The following is a 20,629-nucleotide window of genomic DNA, read 5'->3' on the forward strand; positions in this document are numbered from 1 at the left end:
ACCTATTCCTCTGGAGGTGCAACTGCAGAGCGATCTAGACAATCCTCGTAAGAAACTGACTCATGTTACTCAGACTCTGACAGCGAAAATGGAATGGCGGCACGAGCAAGGCAAAAATACCAAAAACTCGCAGTATCTGAAAGCTTCCAGGAGGATATTCATTTTGCGGTGGCGACCATGCAGAGCAGTCCATTTGCTGCTTCAGATGAGGGATGTATGCAAGTTGAGATGTCAAGTGATGCTAACATAGGACACGCTGAAAATCATGATACGTTATCTTGGGAACTGTTCCACCAAAATGCGGGTGAAGTAATGCTTTCCATGGAAATCCAGACAATAGCCAAAGAAATAGTCAGAGCATGTGCACGTGATTCTCGCTCGCTCACTCTTATGGCAAGGGCTTTAAGAAATGTGTCGGACACTGAAATCTGGGAATATGCGCTCGACAGTTTGAGCTTGCAACATGCATCTTGTCGTGATGATTACGAAAACCTTTCAGTGAATGTGTTGAAATTCTGCATTGAACTTCTAGACGATGATGTAACTAGAAATTGCTTGAAGAGTTTGGCAATGCAAAGCAAGAGCAAAGAGGTTGGCAGAGCATCTATGTTGGACAGCTGGATCGGGGACGGTATGTTGGTCACTCGTTCTGAGGGTGAAATTATCGTCAAGAATCTTCTCGATGCGAAGCTTCTGGAGTTGTCTGAGAATGGGGAACTTGTGAAGTTTGTAGATATTGGTCAGCATCTGGTACATCTCGCGTTGCATCCTGAAGAAGGTTCTGAACTTCTGATGCAAGGTGGTTTGGGGCTGGTGGAGCCAACAGAGGTTGAGGAATGGGAGAGAACGAAAGAAATCTGCTTGATGCATAATAATTTGACTGAATTTCCCGAAAATCCGAGGTGCCCTTCACTTTTGCCTCTGTTCCTGCAAAGAAATCACAAGTTAAGGGTGATACCTTCTTTATTTTTCCGTCACATGCCTGCTCTAGAAGTTCTCAACCTATCAAGAACGCACATCAAGTCCTTGCCCGACTCGCTCTTCCAGCTGGTCAGTCTCCAGAGACTCTTCTTGAATGAATGCATCCTCCTCAGGACGTTATCTGCAAAAGTTGGTGGCCTCAGGAACCTTGAGGTACTAGACCTCAAAGGGACAAAGCTCATGGGACTACCAAAGGAAATCGAGCAACTCGTCAACCTGACTTGCCTGGAAGTCTCAATATTAAGCACGAGTTGTAAATTGTCCGAGGAACCGCATCCATTGATTCCTTCCAGAGTCCTATTGTCTCTCTCGCAATTGGAAGAATTGAATATTGACGTGGGTCCTGATGCCGAACGGTGGGATTCTTGCATGGAAGTCCTTGTTGATGGAATCTGCAGCCTGGGAAGGTTGAACACTCTCAAGTTCTACTTTACAAAAGTGGAGCTTATGAGGCAGTTTGATCCAACTTCCTTATCACATTTCAGGATTATCATCGGCAAACACATCGGCTGCATCATGTCTCGACTCCCACCTGACATCGAGTTCAAACTGGAATGCTGGGATAGGTACTTGAAGTATATCCACGGTAAGGGCATTCTTCAAGACGTGATGAAGGTACTAAGGAAAGCAGATGCATTTTTCTTGGACCGGCATACTGATCTTAAGAAGCTCTCTGATTTTGGGAAAGAAAACTTGGAGTACCTGAGGTGCTGTGTACTGGGGGAGTGCAATGAGCTTCAAGTGCTGAACGACGGTGAGGATTTCGGCGAACAAGGTGACAGGATCTGCCTCGGGTCACTGAAATATCTGTATGTGTATTACGTGAAGAACTTGGAGGCCATTTGGAGGGGCCCAGTGCAGAAGGGGAGTTTATCTTGTCTGAAGTCCCTGACATTACGGACATGCCCGAAGATTACCAGCATTTTTACACGAGAACTGCTTGAGAATCTCTGCAATTTGGAAGAGCTCACACTCGAGGACTGCCCTGCTTTGGTAAGCTTAGTTAGCTGCAAACGATGCTCACTGCGAAACATCTTACTACCTGCCCAAGTTGAGGAAGATGAAGCTTCATTACCTGCTGCAATTGACGAGCATCTCTAGCGGCCTGCAAGTTGCACCCAAGATCGAGCTGCTCAGCTTCTATGACTACCCCAGCCTCAGATCTGTTAATCTGTCTGTAAAGGAAGTTAAGAGGATACGGGGCCAGAGAATTTGGTGGGAGGGCTTGGAATGGACCAGAGACCGCCCAGACAAGTTGGATGATCTTTTTGTCCCCATAAGTGCAAGTGTAGATCCTTAGCGCATCCATGCGCTTGTGTGTTTTTGTTCATCATGTTGGCTACTGCGTTCTGGTAAAAAATCAATAAACCTCGATGCTGCGGGGATGTTAAGACTTTCTTTGCAGGTCGGACTTTTCTGAAGCAGTCCTCTTACTGTAAGTTTCCCATTTATTTATGGATGTGCTGTATACATTCCTGGGTCATAATACCAACTCCCCGCGTTATGATCGGTTGCTGCTTCTTTGTTTTCAGTCAATTTCGATCGACCTCTCTGCCGTGAACTTCACATATCAGGAATAGATTCTGCATGATAACATCTTTCATCATCTAGCAACCGGTATCAACGCTTTATTCGCCTTTCGTGCTCATGCTGCAGCAATCCTCAGCAGCAACTTCAAGATATATTGATATATACAAGAGAAGGCCAAATGAACTTCTCAAACAATCCTAATACCAAATGTTTCCTGAAATTGCATCATGTAAAAGGATCTTAAGAAATTGGCATCATCCAATAAAAGTGAATACGTAACAACCTTAGGCAGTTGTAGGGATGTACGCGCCTGAGGCTATTATTTCATAATCACACACCATCACATTGTGGTAAGTACAGCATAGATCATGAGCAAAGAAAATACACATTAACTTTTAAGCTAGGATACGCTAACATAACGTCACATGAAGCAAGCATCTTCAGTTCTGTTTACAACCATGCACTTTGGAACTCCGAGGAAGAGAAGAAATTGCTGAGCCTCATTGACTGAAGATGCAAAGAGATTGGAGCCTCCCTTCAGTGCCATCTTCCTCCCACTCCAACATCCTCCACCACATTCTTTGGCCTTTGATATATCTCAGGTTGCTGGCGTTACTCTTGCCGAAGGGCAATCTGATTAGGGACTGGCACATATATACTGTGATGCCCTCCAAGGATGCCCACTCCAAGGAGTTGTCAACCCATATGCTTCTCAACTTGGGCAAGTCAATCAGTATCAGCGTCTTGAGCTTCGGAAGAGAACCAGGTTCTAAAATACTATTCTCGACTCTCATGATTATCTCTCTGATCTCATGGCACTCCTCAACCCGCAGGTGTTGAAGTTCAGATAGCTGTTGGATCACTCCGCAAGAAAAGATCATCAACAGCTTCGGGCACTTATATATGCTTAGGGTAGTCAACCGACCAAGACTTCCCGAATGGACAGGGCCTGCAAAAATGCTTGCCAATCTTGGGGCGTTTTTTATGACCATCTTCTCCAAGCATCCCAATGACGGTTCTGTTGCGTGGGTCCCATCGATTATGAACTCAATATCAGTGCATCCTTCGATCAAGCAGCCCCGCATCTTGTTGATACTCTCAATGCCGAACTCTGAGATACTCGAGATACCCTTGTGGCGAATTAGTTCAAACGCATCAGCTTCAGCAAGTACCTTCTTAATCGCATGATCAACACCTTCTCCATCTGCATATTTCAAGCATCGGGAAATTTCATACTCAAAATGTTCTAAGATCTGATAGCTTGTGCATTCATGATATCCAACAGAAAATCGGAATGTGAAGCTGAAGTTCTTCCAGAGTGAGCTGCTCGTGACAAATATCTTCAAACAGTCGACAGAAGGAAAGCAGAACGAGAGAGAAGTCAACCTCGTCAAGGTAGCCACCTCCTTTGTGATAGTCTTCACAACCCCATCCCACCATTGGTTATGTGGATCCACATCAATTGTGAGCTCTTCCAACCAACGAAGTCTCGAGATGATGTTCTGACTAATCTGGGCAAACCTGGATTGCCCCTGGATTAAAGATCCAATGCACGAGTTCGACAGAGAGATCCTCAGACACCTCAACTGAAGCAAGTGGCCAATCTGAACCGGCAAGTAATTAATCCCACTTCCCCGAATATCAAGCACCTCGAGTTTTCTCAGTGCTTTCATGTCAGCAGGAAGCTCCATCAAGTCTCTGCAGGAATTTAGATACAGAGCTGTCAGACTCGTCAAGGAGGATATTGACGATGGCAGTGATCTGCATCCGCAGCCATGCAGATCTAGAACTTGGAGTTTGGGCATTGATTGAAAGAATGACTCTGGGATCAGAGTGAGTTCATGGTTTCTCTGTAGTAACAGAGTCCGGAGATCTTCACAGTCTACAGCTTCCGGCAAACTATGCAGCTTGTTGTCCATCAAGGAGATCCCACTGACACCCTTCCATTCTTCTTCTGTTGGGGGCTCTTGCAGCCCTTCACGGGCTTTCACCAAAAATGTTGAATCCTTGCTATCTGATGAAATCTTAAGAGCCATGTTTCGGATGACTTTATTCATCCTGACATGTTTCATCTTCTTGCTTCTTTCCAGTAAGGAAACATCGAGGAGATCACTCAAGATGGAATGGCCCCTGTCACGAGCTTCCAAGAAATCAACCACGTCACATATAAAACCTCTGGCCTTCCAACATTCGAGCAGGTAATCCACAAAGATATCGTACTCTTCGGGATATAAAGCGCTGTAGAGGAAACAAATCTTTTGTGTCTCATCATCAAGATCATCGTAGCAGAATTTTAGAAACTCGAGCACTTCCTCCATGCCTTGGACTTTGATGTCTGGCCATCTCCGCAAGCTCCGGAGACCATCCCTCCATAGATTAATGTTGTCCTTCTTCCTGAAGTTCCTTGCAACTCTGTCAATCAAAAGGGGCAGACCGGCACATTCGTTCACAACAAGGCGCGCAATCTCCTCGACACCGGGAAGATTAATGTTCCGTCCCACTTTTTCCCGAAACATTTTCCAAGCATCAAAATCCGACAATCGCTTCACATTGACGAACTCATCGACCTCCATATCATAGCAGACATGTTCATATCTGCTTGCCAAGACAACCTTGCTATCCATTTCGTCTTCAGGGATTCCCACTCTATGTAATTCAAGAGTCTCCGACACTTCATCCAGAAGAAATAAGTACCTTTTGTTTTCCAATTCCTTTGATATTCTCCACGCAACTTCACTCTGATCATTGTTTCCTTCGACATTCAATTTAAGCCTTCTTAGTATTGCCCGTTGCAACTTCTCTATACTATTGTCTTCAGATACAGAGACAGAGATAACAATATCGAACATATTAGCGATCTCTTCGTCATTGTTCAGGTTGTGCATGATCGTTGTTTTCCCTATCCCCAACGTCCCCCATAGTCCAATTCTCTTTACATTCCGATCCCTCAAATGGCCTCGAATCTCTTCGATGGCCCAGTGGAGTGATGGCTTATTTTCTGTTCTTGGGGAATTTATCACCCTAACAGGCTCCGGTGGTTTCTCAACTACGACATCTGTTTCAACTCTTCCCTCTGCCCAAAGGCTATGCAGCTCCTCACACTTATTCGCCATGCGTCTGCTTAGGGTGGATCTGGACAAAATGCGACGCTTTCTCCATGTTCGCTTCGTTCCCTTTTTGAATTCATTTTCCAGCTCCAAAACCTCTTGCTCGATTACCCGGACCCTAGAAATCCATGCGTCACATTCTTTAGTGATCCTCTTCATCATATCTTTCCGTACTTGAGCCTCCACATCAGCCCTCCTTGCGAAAAGCTTGTCCGCTTCTTCCGTGAGCCTTTTGTAGTTCTTCTCCAAATCATCAGCATAATCCAATTTTTTAGTGACATAAGATATTAAGTTTCTCCCGTCCCGATATGCCTCTACCGCTAAAGCTGCAGCTGCTGCCTCCACCATACTACAAAGTGAATTTCAAATCATAAGAGAACTGACTGTAAATTGCTAAATTAGACAATGATAAGCAGACGATAAGTCTTTGATGGACAACAGTGAGCATCATAAAATCAGCATGAAACATATGAAATCCCGTGGCTAGTTTGTTGGCAGCTATTAGATGTATGTCGATGAACTAACACAGAAGAATAAAGACGTACTTAACCATTACGGAATCACACAGTTATGAATATCTTTATGGGTAATGTTACAATTGTGGGACTAGTCTGACACTTGCTCTATGATTTATTGGCCTGTGGAAAGGTCCAAGTCAGCATACAAAATTCAAAGGTGAGAACTACAGCAGTCTGACTAGGTTTGTTCCCAGAACTCAGTGATTGGTCACGACGTGATATGCAACTCAAGTATGCTATAGTATAAAGTCAGATGTCTCGACATAGGAGTAATTTCTAGATATGAAGATCCCATGCTTTATGTGGCTCAATAACATGGGATAAACTTCTCTTAGGAGGCTCCTTAAAGGAGCTTTTTGAGGAGGCCAATCAAAAGTTGCTACGTCATAGTTTATCAGGTGACTGTAGGGAACGAAGTAATAAGAAACTTGTTGAATAATAAGACACTTATTAGTTAACAAGAAACTTATTATTTTTAGCAATAATAAGAAACATATTAAATAATAAGACACTTGTTCTTTAAAGGATGACTCACTATTACAAAATAACAAGACAATTTGCTAAATAATAAGTTTCTCACTTAATAACAAGAAACTTGCTATTTTTTGGGTCATCCTTACAATCCACATTTTAAGAGGATCCTCTGATGCTAGCAAGACACCATGACAGCATTTTAATGGTAAGCCCAACCCTCTAATCTGGAGGAATGGAGAGGAACAGCTGGACACGATGAATAACAGGAATAACTCGCGAGCAGAAAGCTTAGCCAGACATGTTTTTCTTACCTTTCATCAACAGCAATACCGAGCATATAATTTCGAAAAGAAGCCTGCTGGGTAGGTGTTGCTGGGCTGCGAGTAATAAAATACCCATTAATGAATTACGATATAAGCCATCAAGGAGCTGATTTCCTAAACATATGCAGACTAGCAGCGAATGTCGAACTTGGGGCTAAGTTATTGCCCTGTTATCCAGAAAATGCAGCAGAAATTCCTACCCGGTCTGATCTACTACCGATATGGAGATTTTCTAGAGAAGCCGACAGCTCAGAACTGGAGAAGTACTTCCATTGGATGTGGCTATAATTAGTTCCAGAGACGCAAAAACCAAATCTTACAATGTACACAACATACGAAGTCATCCCTTCATAAGCTCAAACAAAACCACAAACTCAACGCAGACGAAAAGGTCAATCATTCATCTCAACAGAACCGGTTTTGACTGATCAAAAGCCAGTCGCTGATCGAGAACGAACAACGTCCACTTCCATCGGAATTCCCGTACTTTCACTCAACAAAGCGTATTCAACAACAGACTACGCTAGTAAAACAGCCGAATTATTGATCAGGGACGAGAAGAGTGAGCTACCGTGTAATTACTTGGAGCTGGAGGAGGCAATCAATCAGCTGCAGGGAACTCCATTGCAGCTGCTCCACGAGGCCTTCTTCCTCTGCATCGAAGTCAACTGAGTAACTTCGCAGACGACGTCGTTATTTTGTTGGAGACGCGGTTGGAAAGGACACCGACGCGGTTTCTTCCTTTTTTATAATGTAAATGCAACCACTTTTTGAGACATTTCGCGGAAACTGCTGCCTCAAGATCGTTGACTCAGACCGAAAATTACGTACTGTGTCACATCCATGGCGGCTTTAGGTTCAGTTCAGGCTACGAGTTCAACCTCCGGGATATCAGCATATCTGCCGAGTCGGCAATGGCTAGACTGTGTTCGGGGTGGTCCGCGTCCTCCAGTTGACATCCGCACGGTGAGGGTTATTTCCATCACCTATCAATCCTACCACATTGAATGCTTCATGTTGGGAGTCCGTGGCAATCCTTCGGCGCTTAGACTACTCCAAACTTGTCAAGTTTGACAGCACGTTCATTGCCGATACCTTGTCGAGTTAGACAGCACTTTCATTGCCAATACCAGCCAGGAAGTCGAGCTCATCTTGGAATTCATGGACAGTGCGTAGCTCATGACCTCTGGATTGATTACTTGTAAGTAGTTTGATCGCAATTCAACGAGGCATGTATTTCATAATTGTTTCGTTTTTTGTAATGGGCGTTTGCCTCGTTTTCTTATCCAAAAATAATGAAAATTCAACAAGGCATGACCATTCCTAATATTATGAAGTGCCGCATCGCTATTTAGACACAACGTTCTGCACTTGCTATATAGAAGGCACATCCGAAGAGCGTGAGCACCCACTGCACTTGCTACCACACCATATAAGGCCTCTAGGCCATTTACTTCAGCAATTTACCACCATATAAGGCCCTCTCTAGGCCATCTACTTAGCAATTTACCACCATATCCAGCCCTCTCTAGGCCCTCTACTTCAGCAATCAACAAAGCAATCGGGACTGAAAGTAATTCCCCCAAGCAATGTCAAACCATATGATTGAAATACGGGTTCTAGAACATTAATGCCAATAGTGAATCGATCTCAACAATTATGGCGTGATGTCAAGCTTTGGTTTTCAGCTAAATCAGACATTGATAAACTTGGATATAAGCACCCCAAAGCTCTTAAAAAACCAACCATATCAGAAGACCCGAACAAGTTCATCAACTGAACCCAAATATTTCTCGCAGATACAACAGTTTTGGCCTCGACTATCTGTTCCGAAAGGAGGGCAACATTTCATTCCCTCATGGTCTTATTCCACCAAGAAGCTAATTTCCCTCTGTTCCAATGAAAGTATAAGGAAAAAAATTCCGCAAATCATCAGATCCGGGGAACTCCCAAATCTCTCGCTAATGAATGGCTGATTCATTTGGCAATTCAAAGGATTAAGAAGAAGTCGCCCCCTTGAGATACGCGATTAGATCTGCACGATCCTGTGGCTTCTTCAGACCAGGGAACACCATCTTGGTCCCAGGAATGTACTGCATAAACAGCCAGAAGGAAACATTTTAAACACAAACATCACCGACTCCATGAATTATCTTATAATAGACTGCACGAACACAGAGAGAAGGGATCTCCTGACAGCCGAGAGACTTAAAAAGGATTATTAATGGTCAATCAACAAATGTGGACTTGGATACGATTTATGAAAAGATTGAACCCCTCAAAGCAACAAGATGTCAATCATAGATCAGTCCACGAGCTACAACAGACAGTGGAAATCCAACATGGAGAAATCCTCTGGAATTACTCGGGTCCATAGATTGACCAAAACAAAGTTCAGGGGAAAGACTTTTACCTTCTTAGGGTTAAGCAAGTAGTCATACAATGTTTTCTCTTCCCATATAACGGCCATGTTCTTGTTGGCAGCCGAATAAGAGTACCCAGGAGTAGTGCCCGATTGCCTTCCGAAAAGACCATTCAAGTTGGGCCCTGCATTTCCCAACAGTCTCACACGTTAACAACTATGTTGCAGATCTTAAATTTCTACATAGATTGTCCAAGAGTATACAGCATATAATTGCATTCTACAGCAAAGAGTTTATCAGGACGCAATCCATCATTGCAACTATGCAGACATCTACGATTAAGCCAACAGATCCTTTCCATCAGACCGCCCAATAACAGGACTAGACGATCAAAAGAACCAAATCGAAGAAACTTGCTGGATCTGGAAAAGCTTTTTACTCAAGGAGCGTGGTTCCCAAGCCAAAGACGAAGAACATCAACAAAGGCATATGAGCAGTTAAAAAAATTCGATCTTTGCACACAACAGGATCAGCTCAAATCCATCAAAATGGAACCAAAGGCAAAGCCTTGGAGCCGAATTTCTCGCATTCAAGAAAGACAGACCGATTTAACCGCACACAAAACAAATTAACAACCAACGCAATGCGAACCCGCTGCATCTAAGATGGAAAACTTTGATATCACCGCCGTCACCGGAAATCAGCTCAATCGGATCGACACGGAAAACAGAAGCGGCGCATAGCAAGCAACAAATCTCCCGCTCATTCACATGGGCACAACATGTTCAAAAGAAACAGCTTCTAAGCCGAAGAATCGCGACACCGACACAGGAATATAGCTCAGAGTTATGTCAATGATATAGAGGCCGAGCATAAGAACTGTACATCCTGAGCCCCGAGGATCACGCACAGATCTGTAGATAGAGGAGGATAAGTGAAGGAGGGAAGGAAGGGAGTGCTTGAGAGCGGACCTTGTTTGTGGCCGGCGCCTTTTTCGACGGTGTGGCACTGAGCGCACTTGGTCTTGAAGATCTTCTCTCCGGCCTTGGGATTGCCGGGCGGGGCTTCCTGAAAGCTCGCCATTCCTCTTCTCAAGCTCGCCGAAACTTCTTCTTCTTCTTCTTCCTCCTCCTCTTCCTCGTCCTCCGCGTCTAGGGTTTTACACACAGCCGGTGCGTGCAGGTAAATCCCGTGAAAGCTCCGGGCTTTGGCGCAGGTCAGAACACGCCGCTGTCCTATGACGGTGGCACGCGTATATTGCAAGTGACGGCCAACGAAATTACAAGAATGCCCTTCTTACCGTTCAGGCGTGCATCCCATCTGGGAGCTGGAAATTGAGAGACTGGAATTCCCAATTTACCTTCCCACATCGCGTCTATATATATATATATATAATAAAAATAACTATAAGAGCTAGTTATTATACATGTATAATGCTTTATTTCAAATGGTAAAATTGAGTTATATTGTTATTTAAATGATTTAGGCAAGAATTTATTATGCCTAAGTTTTTAATTGTTAAGAATATTTCTCTTTTTTTTTCAAAGTAAAGAGTTTTCTAACTTAAATTTAGTATAACATATTTTTATACTTTACTATGAGGAAATAAATTTTAAAAAGGAGTAGCAAATAAAGATGAAAATAGAGAATCAATTTTTTAAAACTAAACGGACTCTTGTACTTCACAGGTTTTGACAAATTAAAGTGCTTTTATTTTGTTAATTGACTAGTTTTAAGTGAAATTAGTTTTTTTTTTTGTGAATGTGGGGTCGAAGTCTAAATACATTAAAATAAAAGGTTCAAGTGATATGAATGCAGAATGCGATGGCTCCCATAACATTTCCAAACTTGAGAAGGCGAAGTCCACAGCTACTTAATTTGTGAGAGATTCGCAAAGGAAATTCACGCATCTATTACCTTCCTAAAACACGTGTCAACAAACCACAGTTTTTTTTATATATAGAAAAGGAATTGGCTTTTTTTGTTTTTAAGGACGAGGGCTTGATCGTCTTTTTGGCAGTCCTTTGAAGGGTTCTCGATCGTGAAGAAGGAAAGGTCCTTTGGCAGTCCTTTGAAAGGTCTGGAAGAAGAAAAGGCTGGTGGGGCTGCTTTTGGAACATTTCCGCAGCTTCCTTCGTGTTTGGCCTTTGAACGGGGTCGAGATGAATGAACGGCTCAGGTTTCTTCCACCGGATCTACCTCCGGAATGACCCAATACAAGTAATTACATTGAAGATTCTATCCCAGTTGGTTAAAAAAATAATCACCGTAATTATTTTTATTTTTTTGTTGAATCGAATTAAGTAAAATTCAGGACTTACACGTGTATCCTTTTTCTTTAATTAAGGATTCACTTTTCTATATTTGAATTACGATATGCTTGACTAAGCATTTTCTGATCGCCGCCCGAACCCGGCCGACTCCTCCCCCTCCCTTCCCTTAAGGCTACCGACTTACTGCCCCTTCTCCCGACAGTCGTAACCTCCCAAGAATATCAGCTGCCCAGCAGCCCCCCCTTCCCTTTCCTGGTTGGCTTTTCCATCGGCCTTCCTTCCTTGCAATAAACTGCTGGAGCAATTAAATACTCAAAAATCTCCAAGAGTCATGTCACCCGTAGCTCGAAAGGGCGGATGTTAAGCTCCCTTGGATTTCCCATTTTTTTTGGGTTCGACAGTTCCATTCAGGTAAGCCTTGTGATTTATTATAGCAAGGAACATTGGACCTCTCTATTTATTTAATCATTATTATTTACTTGTTTAGAATCGAATTATTGATGCTAGAAAGGGAAATTTATAAAAATAAATAAATAAACACACACGCACACAGCGCGGTGACATACGTTATCGCCCGGTATATATTATCAAGAAGTTGTAAGTTCGATATTCGGTGATATTGTCCGTGTCCCGCTATAAAATAATAGAATTTCTGTTTTATTGCGATAAACACCATTAACTATCATTGAATCAGAGCCACAAGGCCTACACATATAATACCCCTGCCATATGAAAATTTACTTTAAATATTAAATATGATAAAAAGAAAAGCAAATTAATTGATGAAAACTAAATAATAACAATAATGATGATTAAAGACCAACGTAGTTGATTCAAGCAATTCAGCTCTTGTTCTGCTTAAGCAAGGTGTCGAGGTTGAAGTCCTTGTAAATGCAGAAAATTCACGTTGTGAGAACTTTATCCCTTAGTAAGCCGATCGAATTCAACTGGATTAGTCGAGGCTCATTTGGGCTTATGAATACCATGATTCACACCAAAAAAATAATGATGATTAAAGCCAATAGCTCTGCAAGTGCCAGAGATCAAAGTCCCACACATCATCCCAACGTATTCATCTTCTTCTTCTCTTCTATTTCTTACATCGTCGACTTCGAGAATCCTGGTTTCTCTTCTTCGGGATGGTGTCAGCGCATGTTAGTGTGGGATATGAGGGTGGAGGAAGCTTGGCTTCTATGCCCCGACTCCATATTCTTCCTCCATGGCTTCCCCAACTTCTAGTAATGTGTTCAATTCGATCACTCATACCTTGATTCGGCTTAAGTTTGCCGGAAACAACCAGTGTGAACTTCACAAAGTTCGACGGTCAATCATACTAAGCAGCTGATTTTCTTCAGCATGACTTTCTATCAGAAAATTTGCTCGAAAAATAAACAATTCTTAATGAATTTAACAATGCAAATGTACAAATGATTGGGTGACCGTCAAATTTTTGTCTGAGGTTTTTTTGAGACCAATTTGTCAAAAGTTTCAAACTGTGGGACGAATTCCACAGAGTTGAAGAGCTCGAGAGATAGTCAAAGAGTAGAGAAAGAGAGAGTTTATGGAGGCTGAGCTTCGAAAAGATACTACTCCTTCGACTCCGACTCTTGCACTGATTTTTCAAAGTATTTGAAACCAACTGATAAATAGCATGAATTGAACAAAAGAACCAACTCCTCTCCCTCTCCTTCTCTCTGTTAACCGATCAGATAGAAAAACACCACTGATAATCTAAGCATAACCCACCAGACCATAAAAATCAAAAATAGAGAAACAAAGACACATAGAGAGAGACGTACCTCGTTGAAGCATAATGTGTGGAGGCAACGTGAATTAAAACTCAGAGGGGAGAGGTCATCCGTTAGAAGAGATAGAAATGAGACTCATTGATTTGTGTGTAAAAAAAGTACATTTTTTGTCTTTTTTATTTCCATCGAAGAGTTATTATTTGTAAACTTATTGGCGAAGGTGATCTTTATTAGTCCTTATGTCCTCTTCTTTCTCCAACTTGGATTGTAAAAGTCAATATGTTTGACTCACTGGAATCATCATGAATGTAATTAATTATTTTAAATTAATTGTGTTAATTGTTTGAGTACCAAAAATATAATAAATTTACATGAAACGTGAAGAGACATTGCACTACGAGTAGAGGATTTCCAAGATTTGATAAGAAGCTGATGTCCCGTTTGAATTCAGAGTTAATTGATTTTAACTTTAACTCTAACTCAACACACTACGCAATAAAAATACACATTTCTCAATTCAAAAATTTTAACTTTAACTTTAATTCAATACACTACACAACAAAAACACATGTTTCCCAAGTCAAATTTATAATCACATCTCATTTGTCATTTTTCACAATTAAAATTAAAATAAAAATCAAAATAACTTTAACTCTGAATTCAAATGGTCCTTGAGGGTTTTTGAATACGACTATATGAACTTCACTTGTTTGCTTATTTATTTATATATATATATATATAATAGATATAATAGATTCGTTGCTGTACGTTCATTATTCGGATCATTTCCCTCAATTTTTGGCTTGAATGGCTTCGGGGCCTTTTCGTATTACTTTCCATTGAGTATTTTCCAAGACCTGTATATTTAGTTTTTTTTCCGTAAAATAAAATTCTCGTTACTTGTCGAGTGAAAGAGATGGAGAATGGGGTCCAAAAATATGATTAGGCCTGATTGCAGGGACCTTCTTTAGCACCCGAGGCTCAACCCTTGATGGGCTTTAAAACCCAAAAGCCCAGCACGCCATTACGCAGAAGGATATCCGTGTGTGTGTGCGTGGGTGTGTATATATGTATATATATATTCTTCAGCTGATCGTACTTTTGTCCCCAAGCAATTGCTCAACCTCTAGTATAACCTCTTTCTGTGGAGGATTTCTTTAATAAGTGATCCTAGTCGTCATGCGGAATGCCATATTAAGCCTGTCAATCCAATGACTTATCAGATGTTTCTCATCGTAATCACGACACATCGCGAAGTTATTAATTTCAATGTTGAAATCGTATTTATACAATCTCTTCCAACTAATGCATCGTCCATAAGTTCCATCGTTCATCCCAATTTTGTGTTTGGTTTTAGGGTTAAGTTGAGTTGAGTTTGATTTTAATTGTTTTGTAATGATTGTGTAGTTGAATTATGAGAAAAATATAAAAAAGTAAAATTTGTGTTTGGTTTTGGTTTTAGGGTTGAATTGAGTTGAATTTTGCTTTTAATTGTTTTGTAATCATTGTGTAGTTGAATTATGAGAAAAAATGTGAAAAAGTAATAAATAGTTGAGAGAATTTAGTATTAAAAATTGAATTGAATAGTTAAAAAAATTGAAGAAAAAAGAAAAAGTAATAATTATATTTTTGAATTGAAAATAAGTGGAGTAGAGTTAAAAAAAATTGAATACCAAACATGTAGATGTGTTTGGATTTTGAAAATTTTTTAACTCAACTCAATTCAACTCCACTTATCTTCAATTCAACAGCACAATTATTATTTAATCATTACTTTATCTCAACTATTCATTACTTTTCACACTTTTCCTTATAATTCAACAACACAATCATTACTTAATTATTATTTTATCTAAACTATTCATTACTTTTTCACACTTTTTCTCATAATTCAACAACACAATCATTTCAAATCAATTAAAATCAAAACTCAACTCAACTCAATTCTAAATCCAAACACATTTAGGGTGCGTTTGTTTTTTGAAAATTTTTTAACTCAATTCTACTTATTTTTAATTCAACATCACAATCATTACTTTTTTTCTTTTTTAAAATTTTTTTAGCCATTCAATTCAATTTTTAATATTAATTTCTCTCAATTATTCATTACTTTTTCATAATTTAACAACACAATCATTACTTAATCATTAGTGTCTCTCAATTATTTATTACTTTTTCACACTTTTTCTCATAATTCAACAATACAATCATTACAAATCAATTAAAATCAAAACTCAACTCAACTCTAAATCCAAACGCACTATAACTTCTCAATTCGGTTTTCAGAAGTGGTTACCTACAAAGCGCTTACCAACCTGCATTGTAGATATTCAAAAACTTAATCGGAATCGGCTTCTATACTGCTGGACACTGGCAACTCCAACAAGTATCCTTTCATTTCGATTATTCAGGAAAGAAAAAAATCTTTTCATTTCGATTAAAAGGGACAGGTGTTCTTTTTATTTTGTGCTAATGTTCTAAACCAAAAAAAATCAGGTCCAAAAAATTCTTCGAAATATCACAAGTAATTCATATATGTATATGTACACAATGACAAACTATTGCATGTATCTCGTGGAGCCACATCCCAAATATGAAACATTGCGAAGTCATGTGATCTCTTATAGACTCTTTCACATAACCATATCACCGTTATAATGGAATTTTTATATTTGATAAATAATAATATGTTGTGAAATATTTAATGTACAATGAAATATATAAAAAGATCTACATATTGGCAGCTATAGATAACATACAATCTCGTATTATAGGAATATATACATATACGTTTTGAGACAATGAAAGATATAGTGCAACTTTTATATCAACAGCTATACACTATAGGAACACGAGTGCGATATGCCTACACACGAAATAAAGATAATTTTAATTTTGAAAATTTATATACTTGCGCTAATTTTATGAGTTATTTTTATTTATGTATTATATTTTTGAGAGATTAATTAATTCTGCTATGTTGGACCATACGACGAAATATATATTTTTAATTTAAAAAAAGCTATGGAGTCTTTGTAAGGAGGAGAAAGAAGGGTGAGAAAGAGAGTAGTACGGTCATCTTCGTGGGTGAGAGAGAGAGAGAGAGGAAAGGAGGAGAGAATCGTGGAAGGAAGAAGTAGGTATTAAAATATGAATTTATAATATTGCCAATAATTACGCTCCTCTGAATTTCACAAATGATTTTTAAAATTTTAACTCTAATTTTAATTCTACTTACACATTTAGTTAACAATATAATTATTACTTTTATCTTTTTCTTCAATTTTTTTAGTCATTTAATTTAATTTTGAATACTAAATTCTCTCAACTATTCATTACTTTTTCACAATTCAACAATACAATAATTACTTTCTTTCAACTATTCATTACTTTTTCATATTTTTTCTTATAATTCAATAACACGATCATTATAAATTAATTAAAATCAAAACTTAACTCTAAAATCAAACACACTTTTAATACCTTTTAGTTTCATTTTATTTTTGGATAGGCCTTTTTGAGTAACGAATGTTACACCAGAGGGTCTGCGCCCTTTATTATGGTAAAAATAAATAAATAAAACTGAATGTATATATATATATATATATATATTTCCTTCGCATACAAACTTGCATTATATATTGGCGGCTCTATTTATAAATGTCGTTTGCATGGGAACCTGTAGTATTGTACTTCCATTTGCAAAGTCATGGGCTGCTTTACGGACTTGGTATATATGTATATATATTAGTAAGATTGCCCTTGCCATGCATAGGAAAACTAATAAATAAAATCATTCATAATATATGATAGAAAACATATATTATTTGTCTTATAGTCAAATTTTATTTCAACTTAATACAACAATCATTATAAAGTATCTACAAATTTTGACAATTTAATATCATTGTTAAAAATATACGAGGTATTCTTCAACCGATCATTGTTATGCCATTATATTGATGCATCTTATTAATAATATTATTGGTTTATTCAAGTTCCATAAGTAACAATCCATATTTAAATTCTTTATAATTGGCATATAAAATTGAATTAAGAACAGATGTAAGACTCATTTTGTATTTTTTTCTTAGTTAAGTGAAATGAATTTCGTAATTAAGTTAATGTGAAAGATTAATTAATTTTTTTTTGTATTTGGCCAATTACTATTTCTATTATTATTATTATTATTATTTTATTTATTACTATAATATTTATCTATTTATTATTATCGTTATTATTATTATTTACTTCACGGTTAAGTAAATGTATATATTATTATATTAATATATATTTATAATATTTATTATTATAGTATTTATTTATTTATTTATTTATTATTATTATTAAATGCTTCACAGCTAAGTAAACGTATATAATATTATATTAATTTATATTATTATTACATACTTCATGGTTAAGTAATGTATATATTTACGTTAATTTATTAGTAGTTTTTAAAAAATAAAAGAGAAACTGAAGAGTATGAAAAACGAACGTATTATTCGCGAGAACTTTCGAAATGCTTCCGGTTTATATAGATATATATAGATATATAGACAAATATGTATATATCTATACATATATATGAAAACAAGATACAATGTGCGCCTGGCCAAATATCCTCGTAATGGAATTTTTTCGATTTTTTCAGTTTTTAAAATTTAAAATTATCTTTTATTATTAAATTAGCAACAAAATCTTTCGAAATTATACATTAAATAATATTGCATAGCTATTTTATGAATTATATTTTCTTTCCAAAAAAATTAGATTTGTTTACTGAAAAATGAAAACAAAATAGATTATATTTTATTTAGATTTTATGAGCTCAGTCGGATCCCAGTTTCTAAATGAATTTTTCTAAATTTCTTATATTTTAATTTTCGAAATTATTTTTAATGAAAAAATATTTTTACTGATATATCATCATAAAATCCGCTTTCTTGATTTTTTTAATTTTTATACTCTATATCTATATAACGGGAAGGCATTTGAAATAAATGAGAAGATTTTAATATATGTATTATTTAATAATCTCGAATTTTTTAAAATAAAAGTAATATTTCCTCACATAAATCTATATCTATATATATACATACGAAAGCATGGTACGAGATGGGACTAGCTCGACAGCCCCGGAACGCTCCGTTGCAAAATGAAATCTCCTCAATTTTTTTAGTTTTAAAAAATTTAAATTATAAAATTATCAATAAAATCTTCTAAAATTATAGATTATATAATAGTATATAGATATTATATAAATTATATTTTTCTTTCCAAAAATATTCAAATTTGTTCACCGAAAACGGAAAATAAATTAGATTTTATTTTATTTTATTTAGATACTGTGAGTCTGGTCAGATCCCAAATTCTAAATGAAATTTTCTAGATTTCTTAAATTTTAATTTTCATAATTATTTTTAATAAAAAAAATTAACGATATTTCCTCATAAAATTCGCTTTCTTTATTTCTTTATTGTTTATAATCTATATCCATATAGCAGGAATGTATTTGAAATAAATGAGAAAAATTTATTATATATATAGATATTGTTTAATAATCTTGAATTTCTAGAATAAAAAGTAAATTTTATCACATAAATATTAACATCAAAATAAGTGTATATTAGTATATATTCTTACATAATATAAATATATTAATACATGGTTTCCTGTACAACCTTTAGTATATATTGTAAAAAAAAGTATATATGAATTATATGTTTTTATAGATATCTATTTTTAAAAATAGATTAGATAACATTTTATAGATATATAAATTATATTTTCTTTTTCAAAGCAAATTAGATTTGCCTGAAAAAGGAAAATAAATTAGATTATATTTTATCTAAACTATGCACGATGGTTATAAATAGGGATAATCTTACACATAAACATAGGTATATTCAGCTCTCAAAAAATACGTCTATAACTAGAAGCGAGCTCTTGAAATATATGTCTATCCCTAAATGCAAGTTAGTTGATTAAATATATGCTTTGATTTTTTCTACCATTCTTATCGAAAATTTTCATTTTTTATTTTTCTCTAATTTTTTACTTTTTCTCATATTCTTTTTAAATATTGGTGATGTGAATTTCATCTTCGAAAGATATTGCTACTCATGTACGCAAACTCTTAGAAAATAAGTTCATTTACCACTAAACAAGAAGATTGTTTATTTTATTCTTTTTTTGCTTATGATTCTCAAAGGAGTTTTTTTTAAAAAAATTATATACTTTTTCTAGCTAGTGAAACTATCTTGTACAACGTACGGGCTCCACGACTAGTTATATACTATGTTGCACACTTATCCAGTATCAACACCAATCTTACTTCAATTTGATAGTTTCATCGGTTTTACTTTTACTTACTTTATTGCGATATTTGAAATTTTGTCTAGATAGCTTATTATTTTTTTCGATGGATATATTTGTTCACGTATTTTCATTCAATTCATTTGTTCACATATTTGCATGAGATTTTTTATTTTCTTATGATTGATAAATTAGCTCGTATTTTAATTCAAATTTCTTTTTACTAATTTGAATGATAATTTTACTTTATTCATCATTTTGTTTTATCTATAACTAACATAATAGATTTTGAGGTGTTATAATAGTTTGCATAAATTTTAAAAATTGGGATTAATAACAAAAAAAGTATAATTTTTTCGCATTTTAACAATTCTAGGATGAATTTTTCCTTAACCTAAAATGCACAAACTTTGATTTGATAATAATTATGGCACAATGTCGAATTTTCTGTTAATTTAGATGGAAATTATTGACGTGTATGTAGAGTGGACCTGACATATTTTTTAATAATAAAATTATTTTAGAAAATAAAAAAATTATAAAAGAAAAAAATTAATTTGGGGGTTCTATCGATTCCAATTAAATCGAGGTATTCAGTTTTGCTTTTTTTTTAAAATTTTTTTTATCTTTCAGAAGTTATTTTGTTATTAAAAAATATGGATGGTCCCACTCTACCTATACGTCTGAAATTTCCATCCAAATTAACGAAAAATTTGACGCCGTGCTAGAATTATTATCAAATTGAAAGTTTATATATTTTCAGGTTTAAAAAAATTCATATTAGAATTGTTAAAATGTGAAATGTTTGTATTTATTTTTGTTATTAACCCACAAAATTGGGATATTAAAAAGATGCTTATATAACTTATTTAATTGTTTAACTATCTTCTCTTATAATTTCTGATATCTCAATTTTTTTATAACTTTTCAATTCATGTATTATAATATTTTTTTCACTAAAATAATTAAAATTATTTGTACAATCCTGTGAAAT

The 20,629-nt window shown here is 36.5% G+C and overlaps 3 protein-coding genes across 7 annotated transcripts; 1 reads left to right on the forward strand and 2 right to left on the reverse strand.

Annotated features, from left to right (window-relative positions):
• The first annotated feature begins 63 nt into the window (after positions 1–63).
• On the forward strand, positions 64–2,500 carry LOC116203784 (disease resistance protein RPS2-like). Its single transcript, XM_031535718.1, has 2 exons — positions 64–1,388; positions 1,467–2,500. Exons 1-2 carry the CDS (start codon positions 94–96, stop codon positions 2,080–2,082), a joined length of 1,911 nt encoding a protein of 636 aa, XP_031391578.1. The 5' UTR covers positions 64–93; the 3' UTR covers positions 2,083–2,500.
• Positions 2,501–2,731: 231 nt separating this feature from the next.
• Positions 2,732–8,252, reverse strand: LOC116203780 (disease resistance protein At4g27190-like). 5 transcript variants are annotated; one of them, XM_031535715.1, is made up of 4 exons: positions 7,505–8,252; positions 6,922–6,987; positions 3,898–5,967; positions 3,556–3,715 (listed from the first exon to the last, which is right to left on the reverse strand). In XM_031535715.1, exons 2-4 carry the CDS (start codon positions 6,945–6,947, stop codon positions 3,700–3,702), a joined length of 2,112 nt encoding a protein of 703 aa, XP_031391575.1. In that variant the 5' UTR covers positions 6,948–6,987; positions 7,505–8,252; the 3' UTR covers positions 3,556–3,699. The 5 variants fall into 5 exon arrangements, with proteins under 5 accessions (XP_031391572.1, XP_031391571.1, XP_031391573.1 ...); XM_031535712.1 differs by having other exon boundaries at positions 2,732–5,967; positions 7,516–8,248; XM_031535711.1 differs by having other exon boundaries at positions 2,732–5,967; positions 7,505–8,248.
• Positions 8,253–8,639: 387 nt separating this feature from the next.
• Positions 8,640–10,651, reverse strand: LOC116203794 (cytochrome c). Its single transcript, XM_031535728.1, has 3 exons — positions 10,268–10,651; positions 9,347–9,480; positions 8,640–9,026 (listed from the first exon to the last, which is right to left on the reverse strand). Exons 1-3 carry the CDS (start codon positions 10,377–10,379, stop codon positions 8,931–8,933), a joined length of 342 nt encoding a protein of 113 aa, XP_031391588.1. The 5' UTR covers positions 10,380–10,651; the 3' UTR covers positions 8,640–8,930.
• Positions 10,652–20,629: the final 9,978 nt, after the last annotated feature.

The sequence above is a fragment of the Punica granatum genome, chromosome 4 (genome assembly GCF_007655135.1).
Source record: "Punica granatum isolate Tunisia-2019 chromosome 4, ASM765513v2, whole genome shotgun sequence".
In the NCBI taxonomy this organism is placed as follows: Eukaryota; Viridiplantae; Streptophyta; class Magnoliopsida; order Myrtales; family Lythraceae; genus Punica; species Punica granatum.